Consider the following 21055-nt stretch of genomic DNA (forward strand, 5'->3'; position numbering starts at 1 on the left):
TTGAGGTGGACTTCATGCTGTTAAACTAAATTTGTATTCTGTTGTTATTTGAAAAGGAGAGACATACTATAACTGCAATTGACAGGTTAAAATAAATTTATGCTTCATTTATTGTTTATACATTCTAGTTTCCAAAATTCTGTCATACTTCCGATTGACCAAGGAACAGAATCTAGGATGGAGATAACTTGATGAAGAGGTGGAATTGAGTAGATCAGATGTTTTTCTAGCATTGGAGTCACCAGGGGAAAGGTTTAGCTCCCATCTTGTTATGTCCCAAGTACATCTCTGCTGTCTTCCATTTAACTGAATGATTGCCATTCATTGTTGAACAGACTATTAATGTAGGTATAGTGTTGTAGTGGAGGCAAAATCTGCCCTTCACCCCTGACTATGGATACACGATAGAGCTTCTATAGCTGTTTGTCTGTACATAAAAGCTCCTTTTAAAGTCCTTACAATTTACAAGTATTTTCTCCATCAAAGCACAATTTTCCCATCAAAGTGATGAGCATTTTTCTAGTTGGTATAGTATAATAGAGCACAGTGTGACCTGATGCAGGCTATCATTTCATTTGTAAGAAGAACTTGTGATTCTTTAGCTGTACCAAGTCAGGAAAGACTGTTGGGGTGGTGGAAGCAGACAGGTCCACTCAGGGGATCTGGATCTATCCATTCCATTTGATCTTGAACTGGACCAAGTTGCTGTAGAGGGGGCAGGGGTTCTTCCCCTCTGGATCATAGTGTGTCTGAAGCCTCAAGTTAATAGAGATCCTAGTTTCCTCCGCCATTGAGGACTTGTCCTCTCTCTCTCTGAGGAGGCTTCCTCCCATATCAGGGCAGGGCAAGAACAGATCCAGCCATACTGTTGCTTTCTGAATATCTCCCCTCCCAGCTGAAGTTGTCCCTCTATCCAAAAGTCCAAAAATATTGTTATTTCTTCATGCCACTTCATTATTCTTGTGTCTCAAAGCCTATATTTTTGGTGCTTTACAGCACATTCCTGAAAGGAATGTCTACGCCGGGCTTAGGAGGCAAACCTGCCAAAACCTCCGCCCAGCGCAAAAAAACTGCCGGCGTATCTTACCCCCCATAAACGGGGGCCAACTAATGTCGGCCCCGGCCCCAGGCCGGCACCGAAATGCCTCCCAGCTCGCCGCCGTGGCCTGTGCCAGCGTCCAGAGGCCGGTGAGAGGCTAGGGCAGCATCCGGGCCCAGCGCTGCTGCAGCGGCGGCCAGGGACCAGTGTCCGGGCCTGCACGCCGGCACTGGGGCCACTCACGCCGGCGTGTGCCTTCCGGGCACCGGCGGTGTGGGCCCTTGCGCCAGCGGAGGCCTTTGTCGGCCTCCTAAGGCCTTTGGGTCAGGCTGCCGGCGCATTTGAGGAATGCGCTGTTAGTGATTCAGATTTGAAAGGGAAACAATCCTTAAAATATATGTAGTTATATAACTTCTACATATGTGAGGAAATATGCTTAAAGATTGACACCTTAAACTTTATATTTTGTATGCCAAAAAATTACCTTCACAAAACCATTAAGAATGTACCTGTTGTCATATAAGCTAAATGCCAGCTGTTAAATCATTTTAAAGTTATATTATTTAGACTTTTCCTCTATTGCCTGTTGTCAAAGAACAAGCTTGTGTAAATATAATTATACTTTCACAGTGTGTTTTTGCTATTTTCAGCAAAGAAAGCAAAGGAAATCAAAAAGTCATTTAAAACATGGTGCTCAATTACATTTAAATTTATTTTAACGTTGTCCATTTCCCAACAAAAGTAATTATTCTTTTATAGAACAGTGGCTCAAAACTGAAACTCTCATATGTTTGTGTGAATGGTTCTCCTTTAAAAATATAGCTGGTGATTGAATCTCTGGAAAACAAAACAATTAATTAAAAATATAATCCCATTATTTTGAGACTTATTTTTCAAATGGGAGCATTTAAATTTGCTTAATTAGGTGAAACTCTGAGGAGTTGCCTGTTTTATTTATCAGCCAAATGCAAATTAAATTAATGGTTCAATTCTTCCTGCGAATGCTGTAATAAAAAATATTACACACCTAGTATAACAATCAATCAACATAATCCACAGTTTACAAATCCCTTCTTCTAATATCACTTGAATGTTTCCTTTTACTCTTTTGGTTTTATTAACATTCTGTAAAAAGGAAGCCTGGTTTGATGGTAAAACAATGATTATCTTTGCTTGCAGGTAATTAGCTCTTTACTCCAGAATGCAACATATGAGAATTAAAATAGGATTGTTTACTAGGATTTGGTCAGAGTTCTTATAGCTTTTAAAACTGAATATCTATACTGTTATTCTATAGTTACATTAATCCCTACCCATTTGTTTCTTTGTATGACAATTGACAATTTGTCTAAGAGTTGAATGAGAAAAATTAGATATGAAATTGGGTAGGAGGTAGGTGCAGACAGTTATTGTTTTTGCATATGATGAAAAACATTTTCTTACAGTTTGAGTTACAAAAAGCAATTTGGAACGTGATCACATAGTAATGGATTACAGTATACTTACATTCCCCTTTATAGGTCTTTGGCACCATAATAGCAAACCTTAACAGTATAGTCTTAAATTATGAAATTATGTTTTCTAAAAGAATTTATATACTGGTTTGAGTAGTAATGCTTTCTTACTTTTGTGGCATATTCATTACTTTGATACCCATCCCCTTTATCTGCATCATCTGACATTCAGAGGTATATGCATCTGAGTATGGAAATTTTACTTAGCTTTAATGCTCATAGCTGTTAATAGACCTTCCTGCACAAACTTTTGCCAGAATATTTGGTGGTTTATCAGAGAAGTATTCACCTTAGGCAAGGTGAAACTTCTGTGTTGCCTGCCCTGTACTAACATACATCACTACAAGAGAGCAGTTGGTTTATTTATCCTCAAATTTATGGAACATGTCTCAATTGTGCATGGTCTGTGACATTCTGCTTTTCATTTTATGATCCAGATGTTTTGCCAGTGAAACATGTCGATCCTAGAACAAATATCTTAATTTTGTTCTTAACTTAGACTGCTCTGTTAACAAAAGCTTCTACAAACAACAGTGAATTTCTGTCAGAAGTACAGATTATTAGCAAAATAAAGCTTGATTAAGTTTATCTGGTGAAAGCATGTATTTGAAACAATTGGGATAGGTATAAGAAGAAGAGTTGGTTTTTTATGCCGACTTACTCTACCACTTAAGGAAGAATCAAACTGGCTTAAAATCACCTTCCCCTCCCCACAACAGACACCCTATGAGGTAGGTGGGTCTGAGAGAGTGTGACTAGCCCAAGGTCACCCAGCTGGCTTCATGTGTAGGAGTGGGGAAACAAATCCAGTTCACCAGATTAGCCTCAACCCTTCATGTGGAGGAGAGGGGAATCAAACCCTGTTCTCCAGATCAGAGTCCACCGCTCCAAACCACCGCTCTTAACCACTGCACCACGCTGGTTTTTGTAATGGGTAGACAGTATTTCCTTTTTGATAAACAGCAATCACATATTTACTTTAATGTATCCAAATTAATTATGAATAAATAAAAAGTTTGAAAGATATACTTCTTTTGGTTTCTGTAGCCAGATATGCTTCTGTCAGCTCATTAATTAAATAATTTTAATACACAAGTCAAAGGTTACCAGTTCCCATGTATTCCACTCATGCCTTGTGATTTCATAATTGTAAGTAACTTATTCAAAAGATGCTTCTGAACTTAAATTTGCAACAGTGACCTAAAATAATACAGTGTTAAATTTTGGTTTTTTTAAAAAAAAGCAAAATACAAATCTTAATTAAAATAATTTGGAATCCTCAAACATAGCCATTTTCACATTCATGTAGGACATTATTTGCATTAGCACATTCAAGATTTTTCAAATACGTTATCTGCTTAATCCTTACAGCAGGCCTGTACATTTGGCCAGTATTTTTATCCCTAAATTGCAGAGGAGTGGCTGAAGCTGAAAGGTAGTAGTTTACCTAAGGCCACCTACTAAATTTCAAGTAAAATTCAAGTCAGAATGCAAATATTTTACTAGCCTTTCTCAAAGTGCTGCCTAATTGTGCCTGACAGGGAATGGGGGAAAGTTCAGCTGAACACCATTTTCAGAAAGTGGGAGATGGCTTCCCAGCACCAGCACCCTTCATTTTGTCCTAGCTAGACGCCAAGCTAGTATTGCATTGTGTTGCTGGCTGGACAGTAGGACTGCCAGGTCTCAGAGACCTCCATCTTCTGGCATCCCCAGTCCCCTACTGCCACTTGGTAGTGTAACAGGGGAGTGCAATGCTAGCATGTCATCCCAATGCGATGATGTCATGTCCAGGTTCTTGTTGCAAGTAATGTTGCATTGCTGGAATGATGGCAGTTTACATCCCCCCCATCTCCCACTGGACCATGGTATAAGGCCATGGCAGACTACTTCAGTTTAGTACATCTGTTTTACTTCAGATGATGATGCTCACTGCCCAGCCTTAGTTCCCTTGCACCTTCCTGTTTGACTGTCCTTTGATTGAGTTCCTCATGAAAGTCTTGCTATGGAATTCAAATGACTGTTGGTTGACAGGGATGAGAGCAAAATTTCCCCCAGGCTTCCTGAATGGCCTTGGGGGTCTGGAGTTTCACTGCCTTTACAGTAATAATAAGGATTAAGATGTATTCTTTAACATCTTACTGCAAAGAGGTGCATTTGCATCAGGCAAGAGGTACCCTTGAATCAAGCATTGAAAGCGTAAGCAGTTTGGGACATTACAAGTGTATTGGAGTAAAAGCAGCCTTTGGGTTTTTGACAGCCATAGTGATCTCTCATCCCAAAAACATATTTTCCCCACTAGCATAGAAGCTGTTAACACTAATACACTAGTTCCAAACTCTGCTGTGAGAGACCTTCTAGTGAACACAGGAAATAACGAAGCAATCACATGGTCATTCAACAGGGTCTCACTTGATTCACTATTCTAGTTTTGCCTCTCTCCAGTACCATAATGTTGCCCCATCCTTACCTGAGCCTATGATTGGATCATTCACTCATTCATCATCTAGAAATAAAGCAGAATTTGCCTGCATGAATTACTGGTCTGAGCTTACATCTTCCCAATTATAAGGAATGCCCAGAACTTTGACTCATGAAGAATAACTAAAGATGTGCCACTGAGGGCAAGTATTCACTATAGCTTGTAACAAAGTGGCTGCCCCAATCGTGAAAACACAAAAACTGGGCCACTCACAGACATTGTAAGGGGAGTTTGCTGCATACTTGTGGGACTCTCAGATATTCAGAAAAAGATGTCTTCTGGAAAGCAATCAAAAGATAAATAAACAAAAATGGCTGCAAGTGCAGAGTGAGTATATGGAATGTTGAAAGTAGTTGAGACTCAATTAACGGGTACAGAAGGGAAATTAGTCTGTTCAAGATCCTGAGGATTTATAGATTCCTGGTGTTATAAGATCTTGGGGTGGGAGTGTCCACATTGTCCCCCCTCCTGTGATCCCTTGAAGGTTCCCAGTTCATCATAATTTCTTAATAAAGTGGCTGGCCCCCTTGCCAGTTACTAAAGCAACAAAACCAGACTATCAACACACAAAGAAGGGATTTTAAAGTACTTAGAAGACTCCCCAGGTATGCAGAAAAATATGAGTTTTAATTTTGGTTAATTTACAAAGAGCTGATGAAAATTAAATACTCTCCAAAATGCATAGAATGAGAATAGCGGAGAATCAAATAAAAAAAAAAAGAGGTGGTGAGAAATTATCCCCCAAGATCTTATAAATCCTGTAGAGGGGAGTTGAGGTGGAGTTTCCAAATAGTCCTTCCTTCTTATGGGTCCCCATCTTGTTTACCTCATGGGTCCCCATCTTGTTTATACTCAAATTAAATATCTTAGGGTGTAAAATTAAAAGATGACTCTAAATGTGCCTCTTGAATATCAGAAGCCTAGGAAACTCTGAGCTAGTGTTATTATTCCAGTTTGTTACAGCGGTGTCTGTGAGTCTCAGACAAAGAGAAAATGCCAGTTGCATAAGAGTTAAAAAGAAAATCCAGATGGCAAAAACAGGGAGTCAAACCAAACCTCACAAAGGGGGTTTCAGTGAACCGGAACTGAACCCAAATCTTGGCCAGCTGCAAGTTGTTGTCTAGTAACAAGGCCTCCACAGAGGATTCTTGAACTAAGGCTACAATCCTCTTGTGTTTCCTTGGCACTGTAGTTCCTCCTTGCTGCCATTCTTCTATTTGTAAACAGGGTAAAGGTTTTTTTTTTCATTTTGTTAGGTTAGTGGGGGCTTCTTGGAAGAATACATATAAGGCATTGGAGTAGGGGAGATGATGTTGAAAAAAGAAAGGGCTAATATGAGACGGGGAGGAATTAAAACTGGATTTGAAAGGTGAGGTAAGGTAGTGGTTAGGCATTTAGGCTGATTAATAAAACAATCACATTATTTTGTCCAAGGCCCCCCTGAGTAGCTAAGCCTAAAGCTTAGTTTTCATCTCTAACGATTGCCAAAGAGTATTCTCCTAAGACTGAATAACTGCTTTTTTTCTCTTTTGTTAATGTTTACATATTCAAGTTGCAGAAGCTAGCGTTCATCTTCGGTCTTCAGGTACAGTCCTTCGTGCGGGACTGCGCTTGCGCAGGCCTATCATTGGAGGTTTTTCTAACCTTTAGCTGCTAGGGGGCACAGAGCACCAGTTCTTACAGGCGTTTCTGCTGAAAGTCAGATGTACCCAGTGTCTCTACGCCCCCTTCCCTTGGTTCCTTTTTCACTGCTTTTGGAGTCAGTCGCATACAGCCGCTCTACATGAGTTCTTCACTCCTACTTATCTTTGTGTGTGAACGGCCCCTTCCCTTCTTGAGCGAAGGATGTCTTTGTTCATAGAGGCCATGTCTCAGAAGAACCTGTTCAAGAAATGCACTCATTTCAGTGCAAAAATGTGCAAAATTTCAGTGCAAAAATTTTGCATTTCAGTGCAAAAATGACTCAGACCAATGAGCATGAACTCTGCCTGCTCTTTCTGGGAGAGGGTTACGTTGTCACCAACCTGTAAAGCTTGCCAAAAGTTCACTCCTAAGGTAAGAAATGATTGAGCAGCAAAACTGAAGGCTGCATTGTGGCAACAGGCGTTAAGTGTCTTTGGAACCGACTAAACTGGTGGAACTGACTAGACCGAAGGGATCATCAATAGCTTCCATCAGGTCAACCTCCTCAGTTTGGCTCTCTGGTTCTGAGGTGTTCTTCGGAACCGCCAACCCAACACTCCAAACCTAAGGATAAGGAGAAGAAAAAGGATAAGCACACCTCATCTGAAATGCCACGTCATGGAGGCAACACGCAAGCCGTCTCCTGAGGTGCAGGAGGTGCTCCCGCCTCTACCTAGGACCCCTTCTCCTAGATTGGAGTCTCCTCACATGTCCTTTTGGAGGATGATCCGGAACCAAACTGAGAACCATCGGATCGAAGGATCCGATCCAATACCTGTGGAGTGGACCCCATGTGGGTTCCACCTTTCAAGTTACTGGCAAGCATGGGAGTCTGACATGAGTGCTAGGGATTCTCCCCAGGCCATTTAATGTATCCAGAACCGACTACCCTCCACTCGGCCACAGCGATGGTTTCCAGGAGGCTACCCTTCCCTATTCTTGAAGTTGAAAAGGAGGGATCCAAGACATCTCATCCTGGTTCTGATGGAGGCTCCAACATCGCCTCGGAATCGAGTCCTGATGAAGCTGTCAGTCGATCCCTTAACGCTTCTCCCACGGAGGATCTTGGATGTATACAGAGCAGATGGTCTGAATGGCAAAAACTCTCAATATAGATGTTTCTACAACTGCCCAACCTGCTGACAAAATATTGGGGAGACTATACGCAGATTCTCCCAGACTGGTTGCTTTCATTCATTTCATTGGGGCAGTATTAGATTCACAGGAGGCAAAGTGTTTCCTTCCCCAAGACAGACACCAACATAAAGAGACTAGTGAGTAGTTTTTGCCACAACAGATTTCAATTTCAATCTGTTCTCAGACTATTGGGGTTTATGGCTTCCACCACGGCGGTCCTTCCATTAGCCAGACTACACATGTAACCACTTCAGCTATCACGTTACAATCCTGCCAGACATGCCCTGAGTAAAAAATTATTTGTCCCACGGCCGATTCTTACCTCTTTGAGGTGGCGGTTGGACAATATAATCTTTCCCAAGGGATTCTGTTTGGGGTCAAAGGGTATGAGGTAACCCTGACTACTGACGCTTCCCTTCTGTGGTCGGGAGCAACCTCTGAGGGGCATACAACAGAGTGTAGATGAGCACAAGTCAAGCCACGAATGCATATTAATGTATTAGAGCTTAGAGCTGTTCATTATGCCCTCAATGCCTTTACAGATACCCTTCAAGACTGATCTGTCCTGATAAGAATGGACAATGTTGCTACTATGTTCTACCTGAGCAAGCAGGGTGGAACAGGATCCAAACGCTTATGCCAGGAGGCGCTTGTTGTTTGGCAGTACACAATCAGCTATTGTATCACCCTCCAGGCTGTACATATTGCTGGCACTCACAATGTCCTGACCGATGCCCTCAGTCGCTCCTTTACCCCCCACCACAAATGGTCTCTGCGAGATTCCTATCTAGCCCAATTGTTTTCAATGTGGGACACCCCAGCAATAGACCTATTTGCATCAGAGCAGAATGCCAAGGCGCCCCAATACTGCTCGATAGGAGGCAGGGGTTGGGGTTCACTGGGGGACACATTTCAGATCACCTGGAAGGGAGTGTTGTTCTATTTATTCCCCACAATTCCATTGATCACCAGGGTACTAGGAAAGATGAGGACAGATGGAACAGACAGTATAATGATTGCCTCCTTCTGGCCCAGACAGAACTGCTACCCAACCTTGATGGATATGTCAGACCTCCTGTTACCCCCTCAGTCAGACCTACTCAAGCTGGGTCCGATCTCTCACCCCCAGGTATCCCACCTATATCTGGCAGCATGGTGGTTACAGGGCCCTTGGTAGCTTTCTCAGATGAGGTGCAAGGTGTACTATTACAGGCACTGAGGCCTAGTACCAGGAAATCTTCAGTTTCAAGTGGGTTCACTTTTCCAGATGGTGTGCTGCCAAAGGGTATTCCCCTTCTGAGGCCACACTACCTACCATATTCGAATACCTGTTAGACATTAGGAAGGGCAGTCTGGCATTCTCCTCCATCAAGGTGCACTTAGCAGCGATCTCTGTATATCATAAGGGTATCGAGGAATCTACTGTATTCTCACACAAGACTTTAAAAGCATTTTTGAAGGGCCTCTTTAATTCCTTTTCCCCAAGGACCCCTATCATGCCACAGTGGTCTGTCTCTCGTATTGGCAAAACTTATGGGGTCACCCTTTGAACCTCTAGCTTCCTGCCCCATACACTTGGCTTCTATGAAGGTATGTTTTCTTTTGTTTTCTTTTTAAAAAATTTTTTATTGCTTTTATAATAATACATACAAAAAAGAAAAAAAAGAAAAAAAATATAGTAATAATAAAAAAATCATAATCCAATACAGAAAAACAAACATGAAATACACAAAAAATATATACAGCGCACTATTACGACCAATACTAATACATTAATATTTACTATCTTTTCTTTTTTTTAAACAGGCCTATAGTGCCCCATACCCTACCACCCACCTATGTGCCCTTCACCATTGGATTTCCGGCGAAGTGTTATGACAGTATTTAGAAACTTATTATTATAGTCATTAATTAAAAATCACATTAAACTATAATTCATTAACTATACCTTTAAAATCCGTTTTTGCCAATTTATCCCAATATGCGGAGGCCTTTAACCATGTGTGTTTAAATTCATCCATATCTTTACCATGTAAAGAATCTGTAATTTTGGCCATCCGCATATACGTCCATAGTTTTTCTCTCCACTCTTTAATTGAAGGTTTATTTATTTGCTTCCATTTTTTAACAATAGTAATTCTTGCTGCAGCAAAACTATATTGACATATGACTCTGTCACCTTTATCTAAATCTTTTTTTGGAATACCCAATAAACAAAAGGCAGGATCTTTTTTTATTTTTAATTTAATCAGATTATTAGTTTCATTCAAAACCAAACGCCAAAATCTCCTAATTTTTTTACAAGACCACCAATCGTGCATAAATGTGCCGATATCTGTTCCACATTTCCAACAGAGAGCCTTATCATCTTTTTTCATTTTGCTTAATAATACTGGAGTTATGTACCATCTATAAAACATTTTATATAAATTTTCTCTTATTTCATTCATAATAGTAAATTTAAATTCCTTTTTCCACAGATTTTCCCATATCTCCAAATCTATATTGTAACCTAAATCCCTCATCCATTTCACCATCACTGGTTTAATCTTTTCCTGTTCTAAATTCATTTCTGTAAGTACTTTATAAATCCTTCCTATCCATCCTTTATTGCCCTTAGATAATATAATCTCAAATTTAGATTTGATTTGAAGGTATGTTTTCTAGTAGCCATTACATCTGCTCGTAGAGTGAGCGAAATCGCAGCCTTAAGGGTGGACCCACCATTCATGAGCGTATTGCCCGAAAGGGTGAGACTTAGACCATCTGCCAGATTCCTTCCAAAGGTAGCATCAAGGTTCCACCTGAATCAGGAATTGATCTGTCTGGTGTTCTTTTCAAGTCCCACAACAGATGCAGAGAAAGTACTCCACTCATTGGATGTGAGACGAGTGTTATTATTTTATTTACATAGGTCTAGGGAGTTTACGAAGGAGATGTCCTTATCTCTTTGTCACTCAGGCCCAAATAGAGGGAAGAGGGCCTCCCCGCAGACCCTTTCTAGGTAGATTGTTGCAACCATCTGGTTATGTTACAAGAGGGCAGGGATTCTGTGCCTGGTGGAAGTTCGGGCCCATTCCACTAGAGCGCATGCATCTTCGGCTGCTTGTCTACAAGGAGTTTCAGTCAAGGAGATCTGTCCTTGTGGTCATCATTGGCACCTTTATGTGACATTATGCCCTGGACCTTCAGGCAAGGGAAGATGTGTCAGTGGGGAAAGTGGTACTCCACTCAGTTCCTGTAGGATGAATAGCTCTCCCTCTGTCCTGGTAAATGGCTTGGTATAATCCCCAATGTGGGACTGCACTTGAAGATCGGAGATGAAAACAGAGTTGTACTTAACTGTAACTGCTGTTCTTCGAGGTCTTCAGTGCAGGCACGCATTCCCTCCCCCCTGCGAACTCTCATAACCATTGTTCTGATTTTGGCAGCTCAGGGGGAACTGAGGGAAGGGGGTGTAGAGACGCCGTGCACATGTGACTTTTGGCGGGAACATCTGTAAGGCACCAGTGCTCTGTACCCCCTAGCAGCTAAAGCTTAGAAAAACTTCTGTTGGCAGGCCTGCACAAGCATAGTCACCAATGTGTGCCTGCAATGAAGACCTGAACAGCAGTTATTGGTAAGTGCAACTCTTTTTGTTGTTTTTAACGGTATTCAAAACAGTGGTAGAAAATCATTTGGGAAGAAAAGGAACTTTAACATGTTTTTATTGTATATTGTTCAATAGTTGGCTTATGCAATAGAAAATAGCAAGCAAAGTTTAACCCAAAAAATCATGCAAGCAATATTAAGCAATGGGAGGAAATTTAGGCCTAGCTACCCAGAAAGGCTTCTGACTAAAATAATCAGGTTAAAACTGCTAAATATATTTTTCCCCTGCCATTTCAAATTGAGCTCCCCTTCCTGCCCATATTACAGTTATATTGCAAGCAAACTGTGTGAAGATATTCTTCATTAAATGTGTCTAAACAGGTTCAAAAAGTCTGAGCCTGTTACAAAACCACGTTTTGAACTTAGTGCCTGAACCAGAACTGAAATGAAGAATTTAAACATATTGTTGAAACTGAACCAGAACAGAGACCCCAGCTTTTTACAAGTTTGACTCCCTGATAGCGAGCCATAGTCTAGTTTCTGAAGAAACACAATACAGAGCTTTGATCGCAGCTTTAAGATATTAATTTTCTCCAGATTAAATGACTGTATACACAATATTTATTTAAAACATTTGTATCCTCCTTTTCCCCAGAACTCAAGGTGGCTTACAAAGCAATACCAGACTGCAAGAAAAAGAATAAAATCAATGTCATAATTTGAGAGCATACATAACTATCCCCTGTAATTCTCTACTACAGAGATCTACTACTTCATTAGCGTCCAAAGAAGGCCCTCTGAAATGGGCACCTTTACATGCCTTACGAAAAATGGGACGTGATGGTACCCTCTGCACCTCTTCAGGCAGACCATTACAAAGCATTAGTTCTGCCACCAAAAATGTCCTTGCTTGAGCCAACAAGAGCAAAACTGATTTGCAAGATGGTATAGAAGGGAGGAGGTCAGCTGATGAATGTAATTGGCATACGGGATCATATTACACTCTATTAAGTATGATGATCCCAGGCATTCAGGGCTTTAAAAATAAAAATCAGCACCTTGACTTTGGCCCTGATGCAAATAGGTAACCAGTGCAAATGTTGAAGCAGAGGTGTTATATGATAGAAGCAACTGCCACATTTTATATCAACTTGAAGTAACTGGGCCTTCGTCAAGGGCAGTCCTGTATAGAGTGTGTTGCAGTAGTCTAATCTAGAGGCTACAATAGCTTGGATCAGCACAGCTAGATCAGCAGACTCTAGGTCAGAGTAGAACTTAAAAAAAGATGTAACAGAAAGAAGATGCTCTTAGCAACAAAGCCACCATGTTTTTCTGTCAAGAGCTCCCCTAACCTCTTTATTAATCTGTTAGGAAAAGTTTAAAATTAGTTAAAATTGGCAAAGGAATCCATACAACTCCTTACCAATAAGTATTGTTTCTGTCTGGGTTTGTGTGGAGTCATTTTTCTCTCTGATCAAGCTTCTTTGTATTTTTGGCCCATATTGCAAATGGGGAACTGAGAGGTAGTGGCTAGTTTTGGATCATTCGGTGAGTTCATGGTAGAAGGAAGATTTGAACTGGGACCTACCAGATTCACAGCTCACTTTCCTCATCATTATACTACAGAGGTTCTCTTAGCGCTGGTAATAAATTCAAGAAGTTGCTATTTTAGTTGATATATCATAAATGCTAGAATTAAAAATCACTAATGACCTCTCCAGAAGCTGTAGTTCTTTTTGGAGTCTAATTTACCTGACTTTGTAACATTGACATCACAGCTGTGTTTTACCTGACTGACTGTATGATACACTTCACCTGCCTTGTACAGAGTGCTTGTCACCATTTGTTCACTAAATGCATTCTGTAGTCATTTTAATTCTATTAAGTAGGCATCTTGGTCATGTAGCTATTCAAGTATTTTGTGTTCTTTGAAATACTGCAAGTTTGTTTTAACATTAGTTTTGGACTAAACTTTGGTGATCTCTGAAATTGAAGTACTTGTGTGCCTTAAGTCTGAATTGTATTGGATACTCCAGAATTGAACATGGATTTTCAAATGGTCTGTAAAATCTGATATTGATAGCATTAATAAAATAATACTGTTGCCATTTATACTTGTGTTCATTGATGCTTCATGAATTCAGATCTTCACAGCTTTCCCTTTCCCAGTAGCCCTCTGTGAGAATCAAAAAAAGCGATGCCAGGAGTCGGGAGACACATATCAATAAAATCTCACATAATAGGGGTGGGTGCTCTGAGGAGGGGGAAATATGCTAAATCAGTGCTTAACATTTTATAAGAGCCAAGCCATCTCAAAATTCAGAGCAAGAAATCAACAAAGGACCAGGATAAGAAAAACCTTAACAATACAGACAATTGATATGTTGATTAGTAATACATAAACTTTCTTCACCTCAAGCACTGGTTGTTGCAAATCTTTTATTAGAAAGTGGTGCCTATGAGGTATTGCAATAAGTTATAATGCCAAACAATAAGTTATAATGCACAGTTCTAGTGTGGTTCTGTGTGCATGGTTCTCACTTGGATTACTGGCCACCTCTATCTGAAGCAAAAATTATTCAATCTGGATTACTGGCCACCCTTTTGGAAGCAAAGATTATTCTATCTCGATTTCAGCAGTACTTAAAATAGAGCACGTAGAGTTTGCTCTATTGCTGCAATGGGAATACCTCCCTCAAGTATGGCCTCCCCTTAAAACCTTGGATTATACCGTTCCTTTTATCAGATCTAGACTCAGATATTGAGAAAGTACATCAGATAGCGAAATACCTAATTTATGCAATGGCCCTAAAGCTATCAAATTGCTTTGATAATGCAAGTTTACCATGTACCACAAATGGATAAAGTCTTTTATTAATTGTGTTTATTCTAAAATTGCTTATCTCTTTGTTTCTCTGTTTCTCTATACTATGAATGCTTAAAACTTTGTCAATGAGCAATAAAGATTTTTGGAATATTTCCCTTTCTATAAAGCATCTCCAAGAAGCCTTTATTCCCATAAAAAAAAACAGGGACAGGCTAGTCTCATTTCTCTGTTGCTGGTGTGGCTGCTGATACAAGGCAGCAGCAACAGGGTTTCCATATGGTAGCTTTCGCCATAGTTTCCCTGCCACCCATCCTCACCTGGGCCACCAGGACTTTTGCAATTTAAAAAATCTGCACTAGAATATCATTATATTGATACAATGTTACAACAATAAATATAATATGTTCTTTGAACTCCCAGTTTTCATATTGTAAAAAAGTCTATGGTCCCTTGTGGTGTGAAGATACACCTTTCCCCTTAAATCTCTGCAACAAAAGGGGCTAGAGACTTGCTTTTATATAAAATGAAAGCTGGCAATTCAGAGAATTTGTCGCATATGTTGATGTTTATATCAATATAAAAGTACTCTAGTGCTGATCAAAAAATATTCCCCCCCCCCAGCAGGGGGAGGAAATGGCTGCTACAGGGACAGTGTCAGGAAAAGTGGCTGCCGCATGGACAGGAAAATCCAAATTTTCTCATCCATACAATGGCCATCCAGGATTTACTGCAATCTTTCCCAAAACCTCAGAGCAAACCAGGCTTGAGAAAGATTGGAGAGAATCTGGGAATGGCTAGGAGTTGTTGTATCATGATACTGTGGGGAAGCAGGAAAAACAAACATGCTTTTTGAACAGCACTGATTCTGGGGCAGATGACCTGTGTGAAAATGGCTTTTTTCTGCCATTCCCTCACATATTGGTTATTCTTCCATCCCATCTACCCCTCCAGCATCATTTAAATTATGTCAGTTCCTTTTTAAAGCATATTTGGTTCCATACAGAGACGTATTTGGTTATGGGGCCATAGGTTACAGCCCCCTGTGTTAAATCTGCCTTTTGGGTGAAGGTAGCTGCAGTGAGGAAGTAGAGAAAATTGTCCTTCCTGTCTCTTCTGTGTGTATTACTTTCAATATTCTTTAAATTCTCTCAGGACCTAAAACTTTACATCATATTATATATCAATAGACATGAAATTAACATTTTCTCAAAGAAATAGATATTGTCTCTTTGATTCTAGAAGTTTTCATCTGACTAGACTAGAGGAACTAAACAAGGCTGCCCCTTATCACCTTGCTCTTCACCCTCTCATTAGAAACCTTAGCAATAGCTATTAAAACCAATGAAAGAATTAAGGGATTAGAAGTAAATAATCAAACACAAAATCAATATGGAGACACTGTCCTTCAGTGTTACTCCTCTGAAGATGCCTGCCACAGCTGCTGGCGAAATGTCAGGAAAGAAACTACCAAGACCACGGTTACACAGCCCGGATAAACTACAAGAACCAATTAACTCTGACCCTGAAAGCCTTCGACAATATTTTTTACAAAATCAATATGTTTGTGGATGACGTAGCAATAGCAATAGGATGACGTAGCAATAAGGAAGCCATACCGGAACTAATGAGAGAAATTTATAACTTTGGAGCAGTAGGAAGATTACGGATTAATTATAAGAAATCTGGGGTAATGTATATAAATGTCAAACCTGAAATACAATATGGAATTCAAAATGAAACAGGTATTCCAATATTTCCCAAATCATTCAAACATCTGGGAGTAACTATAACAAAAAATCTAAATAAACTACAACAAATAAACTTCTACCTAGTGATCCTACAAATAAAGAAAGACATCAAAGCATGGACTAAGACACAGTTGACAAATCATAGGTAGAATTAGTGCCATAAAAATGGCAGCACTTCCAAAATTAAATATCTTTTCCATACACTACCCATAGGAATTGAATTGAAGGAACTGGCTAAGTGGCAAACATTTTTTACAAATTTTATTCATCAAGGCAAGAAGCCAAGACTTATGAATACATTCACACAAAAAAGATTGGATCAAGGGGGATGGGGAGAACCAAATATAAGTAAATATTATGAGACAAGTCAATTGAGAACCATAGAATCATATCTAGGGGATTCATGGGATGTGAGGGCGACCTGGCTGCGACATCTGTCACCTCATTGATCGCCAGGGTTGATTCGGCTGATCTGGCTGGCTAGGCGGGTGTCCCCTCCCTCCCTCACCGCTCCATGTGCGTCCCTCCCGAAGCTGCGCTCTCGGTGGAAGAGGATGACCATCCCAGATAGGAGTGTACCTTTTTTCTAGGGGATTCATTGGAAAAAACATGGATAGGTTTGGAAGCAGCAGAGAAACAATTAGATTTAATTGAAAGGCTTATATATGGTGGAAGGAATGTAAGAGATATAAAATGGGTAGACAATTTCTTTTTATACACCACACTAAAAATTTGGAACAAATGGAAAAATAAGTTAATCCCAGAAAATCTCCATTGATTCCATTTAGGTTACATCCTAAATTCTCATATATTGATAAACCAGAGAAATATTATATATAGAAAGAAAAGGGGCTATATAGAATGAGAAACGTCTACAATTTTTTTAAAAAAAAACCCTTTACGGTTGCAAAATTAAAAGGAAAAATGGGAAGTTCAACATATTGGATGCAATTTCATCAGCTATAATATTTATTCTCGAACTCCTCAGTAATGCGAAGTATGATTTGGAAATTGGGGAAATTTGAGCAAACTCTAATAGAGCATATAAACAAAACTAAAGGATTAACTTCTAACATATATCTACAATTGACTGAAACTAATACATCCAATGGATTAAAAAATATGGGGAAAAGCTGTTGGGATAAAAATAGAACAGAATATATGGGGGAAATTATGGAAGACACAAACTAGGGAAACTATATCAGTGGCTCTTAGAGAGAATTCTTTGAAATTACTACACAGATGGTATATCACTCCGATGCACCTGGCAAGAATAAGAAATGTACACAGTCTGGAATGTTGGAGAAAGTGCAAACAACCAGGTGATTATATTCATATGTGGTGGATCTCAGATTGGGGGGGAAATCTTTGCAGAAATTTCAAATATTACGCATCAAAAATTTTATGCCACATCTGTATTGGCCCTGCTATCAATATGGAGGAAATTTATCTGCTAGCACTCGCCCAGCACAATTATTTAGAGTTATTAGTTCATTAACGTCCCTAACAGGGGGACAGCCAAATTTAAATTTGACCCATCAGTGTGAGGCTTTTTCGAGCTTTTTTGCAGACAAAGTCTTGTTGCTCCGCCATGACCTCCCAGCCAATTTTGATACAGTAAGGGAACTGGAGGCCCCTTCGCCGTCTTCTGGTCCAATATTGGACCATTTCAGCCATCTTTCTCCGGACGATGTCGACAGAGTCCTGATGGCTGTAAGGCCCACCACTTGCCTCTTAGACCCATGTCCCTCCTGGTTGGTCAAGGCCTCCCGGGAGGAGATGAGGCCCCCCTGGGAGAGATTATGAACATGTCCTTCGACACCGGGACCTTCCCAGGGGGTTTAAAGGAGGCAGTGGTGCATCTGCTCTTAAAGAGGCCCTCATTAGATCTGAGGGACCTTACCAACTACCGCCCAATGTCCAATCTGTCATACCTGGGAAAGGTAGTTGAGAGAGTGGCGGCTGAGCAGCTCCAGGTTTTTCTGGATGAAGCATCAGTCCTGGACCCATTCCAGTCCAGCTTCCGCCCTGGCCATGGGACGGAGACATCTCTGGTTGCCCTCACAGACCATCTCCTTCAACAGCTGGATCGGGGCGGGTCAGGGCTGCTGATATTGGATCTTTCAGCAGCCTTCGACATGGTCGATTATGATCTCTTAGACCACTGCCTCGCCGACATCGGGATTCGGGGCTCAGTCCTTCAGTGGTTGAGTTCTTTTCTCCGTGGTCGGGGACAGAGAGTGGCACTTGGGGAAGAGGTGTCGCAGCCGTGCCCTTTGGTGTGTGGGGTGCCGCAAGGTGCGATCCTCTCCCCTATGTTAACATCTATATGCGTTCTCTCGTCCAGCTTGTCCGGAGTTTCAGGCTGGGGTATCATCAGTACACTGGTGATACCCAGCTTTATCTATTGATGGATGGTCATCCGGACTCCATCCTGGACACACTGGCCAGGTGCTTGGATGCTGTGACAGGGTGGTTGAGGCAAAGCCGGCTGAAGCTAAATCCATTGAAGACGGAGGTCCTGTGGCTCAGTTGGGGCTGTCTTGGGGTGGAGTGCCAACTCCTGGCTCTTGATGGCGTGCAGTTAACACCTATGCCTGCTGTCAGGAGCCTGGGTGTGACCTTGGATGCCTCCTTATCTGTGGAGGCCCAGATCACAGCCACGGCCCAGTCGGCTTTTTTCCATCTCTGCTGGGCCCAGCAGTTGGCGCCCTACCTCTCCTGCCCCAGCTTAGCTACAGTGATCCATTCAACGGTCACCTCCAGCCTAGGCTGCTGTAACTCGCTCTACATAGTGCTGCCCTTGAAGCTGACACAGAAGCTCCAGCTGGTATAAAATGCTGCGGCAAGACTTCTTACGGGAACCTCGCCGCAAGCTCATATTACACCAGTGCTTAAATAGCTGCACTGGCTCCAGCTGGAATATCGTGTCAGATTCAAAGTGCTGGTTATTACCTTTAAAGCCTTATATGGTCTTGGGCATTCGTATCTGCGGGACCGCCTCTCCTGGTATGTTCCCCAGAGGACTCTTCGTTCAACTAATAGCAATCTTTTGGTGGTCCCCGGCCCAAAGAATGTCTGGCTGGCCTCGACCAGGATCAGGGCTTTTTCGGCCCTGGCCCCCACCTAGTGGAATAGCCTCTCGAGTGAGATCAGGGCCCTGCGGGACTTTAAGGAGTTCCACAGGGCCTGTAAAACAGCTGTTCCGCCAGGCTTATGGTTGAGGCCAGCTACGGTTTCGTATATATGATTGCTGGCCTCCCCAACCCTCACTGTCACAGTATTTTAATTCCATCTGCTCGCCTAGTTAAACCTTTTTACAATTAGAGGCGCCAAAGTAGTTTTAGGATTAGTTTTAGACTTTTAGGGCTATTTTAAATTCTGTTTTAAAAGGTTTTGTCGATTAAATGGGTTTTATTCCCCTGTAAATATATTTATTCATTTATAAGAATTTATAACAAATATTAAGCCCTCAACCGTTCGTGCTGTAATTATAGTGTTGCTGGTTTCTTTCTCTGTTGTTGTTGTTTTATTTGCTTTATGTATTTATGTGTTCCTGTGATTGTGAACTGTGATTGAATTTATTTGTTAATAAAATTATTTTTTAAAAAAAAGAGAAATAGATATTGTCTGAGGTCACAAGTATTATGAGTTCTGCTGTTTCCCTCTATTTGTAATGTTAAGAAAATGGGAGGCATTTAGCTTTTTTATGGACAATTACTGGGTAGAAAAAGTTATGATTAGCTAACTTTTAATAATTATTTTGGTATTCATGAAAGTATTATTTTCTATAAAAGTGTGTTGAATTCAGATTTTCTTTTTTTTTTCCCCTATTTGAAATAGCTCCAGTGGCTTTTAGACAACTATGAAACAGCAGAAGGAGTGAGTCTCCCCAGAAGCACCCTCTACAACCATTACTTGAGACACTGTCAAGAGCATAAATTGGACCCAGTCAATGCTGCCTCTTTTGGAAAGCTAATAAGGTCAATTTTCATGGGCCTACGGACCAGGAGATTGGGAACCAGGTTAGTTTAAAGAAACAGAGTTCAGAGTACCTGCAAAACACTGAACTCTGGTGAATATTAGATGTTTTTAACATTACATTCTAAATAAACTACAGGGGTAGTATATCAAAATTGTGCTAAGCACCTTGTCTAATTTTCATCTATAAAATGTTGGCAAGTTATTAACTTTCTATCAAATTATCTCAAGCTTTTAAAAACACGATACAGAATAGGACTCTGAATTAGTGGCTATGTGCTGTTTGACAGTGAAATCATAAGCAGAGTTGTAATCATATAAGTCTGTTGAAGTCAGTGGCCTTAGAAAGATGTAACTCTGCTTAGGACTGGATTGCAAAACACCTATGATCTAACTACTGGAGTTGATGTTATATAAGTATATGAAAAATATTTCCTCCAATCTCTCCTCCTTTTTACTTTCAGCCTAAACTAACTATTAGAGAGAGATTGCTCAGACCACAAGCTCTCCTTGAAACAAAGGTGTGAGATATGCAGACACATCTTGCACAGTGAACATTAATAGTCCAGATAACACAAATTTTACACTACAAGGGAGCTTGTGCATTTGTTGCAACATGTTTATGTACAATACAATGTAGTAGTTGTCCCAAATACTACTGCATGGGGGGGGGGTGTCAAACAGCATTTGGAAAATAATCGATTTGACATAATGATGATGGAGCAGAGCTTTTTATTACTTGTAGTAAACATTTTGCCAAGCATGTCCACCTTTCCTTTAATGATGATGTCATAAAAGGATACCTATACAACACATTTTAAAGGCATAAGAATTGTGATTTGTACTGCCTGTACAACCAAAGGATAATGAGTAAAATCAGACATATTGGTTGCAATCCTGCACACACTTTGGCTGCTTTGGGGCTAACATGGCTACGTCTGTCTATATTTAGTCCATCCAGCAAGAATTAACGGGGGAGGGGGGTAGGAGTAATGTTGAATCTACAAGATTTTAAGAACAAGCTAAAGGGGACACAATAACTTTCAGGTGATGTAA

General features: G+C 40.7%; 1 protein-coding gene across 2 annotated transcripts in view; it reads left to right on the forward strand.

The window, feature by feature from the left end:
- Positions 1 to 21055, forward strand: part of RFX3 (regulatory factor X3) — a 304136-nt gene that overhangs the window by 208565 nt on the left and 74516 nt on the right. For both annotated transcript variants that reach the window (XM_056848647.1, XM_056848646.1), the window contains exon 6: positions 19862 to 20043. In XM_056848647.1, the coding sequence (XP_056704625.1) occupies positions 19862 to 20043 (182 nt within the window). The remainder of the gene's footprint in view (positions 1 to 19861; positions 20044 to 21055) is intronic.

The sequence above is a fragment of the Euleptes europaea genome, chromosome 4, assembly GCF_029931775.1.
Source record: "Euleptes europaea isolate rEulEur1 chromosome 4, rEulEur1.hap1, whole genome shotgun sequence".
In the NCBI taxonomy this organism is placed as follows: domain Eukaryota; kingdom Metazoa; phylum Chordata; class Lepidosauria; order Squamata; family Sphaerodactylidae; genus Euleptes; species Euleptes europaea.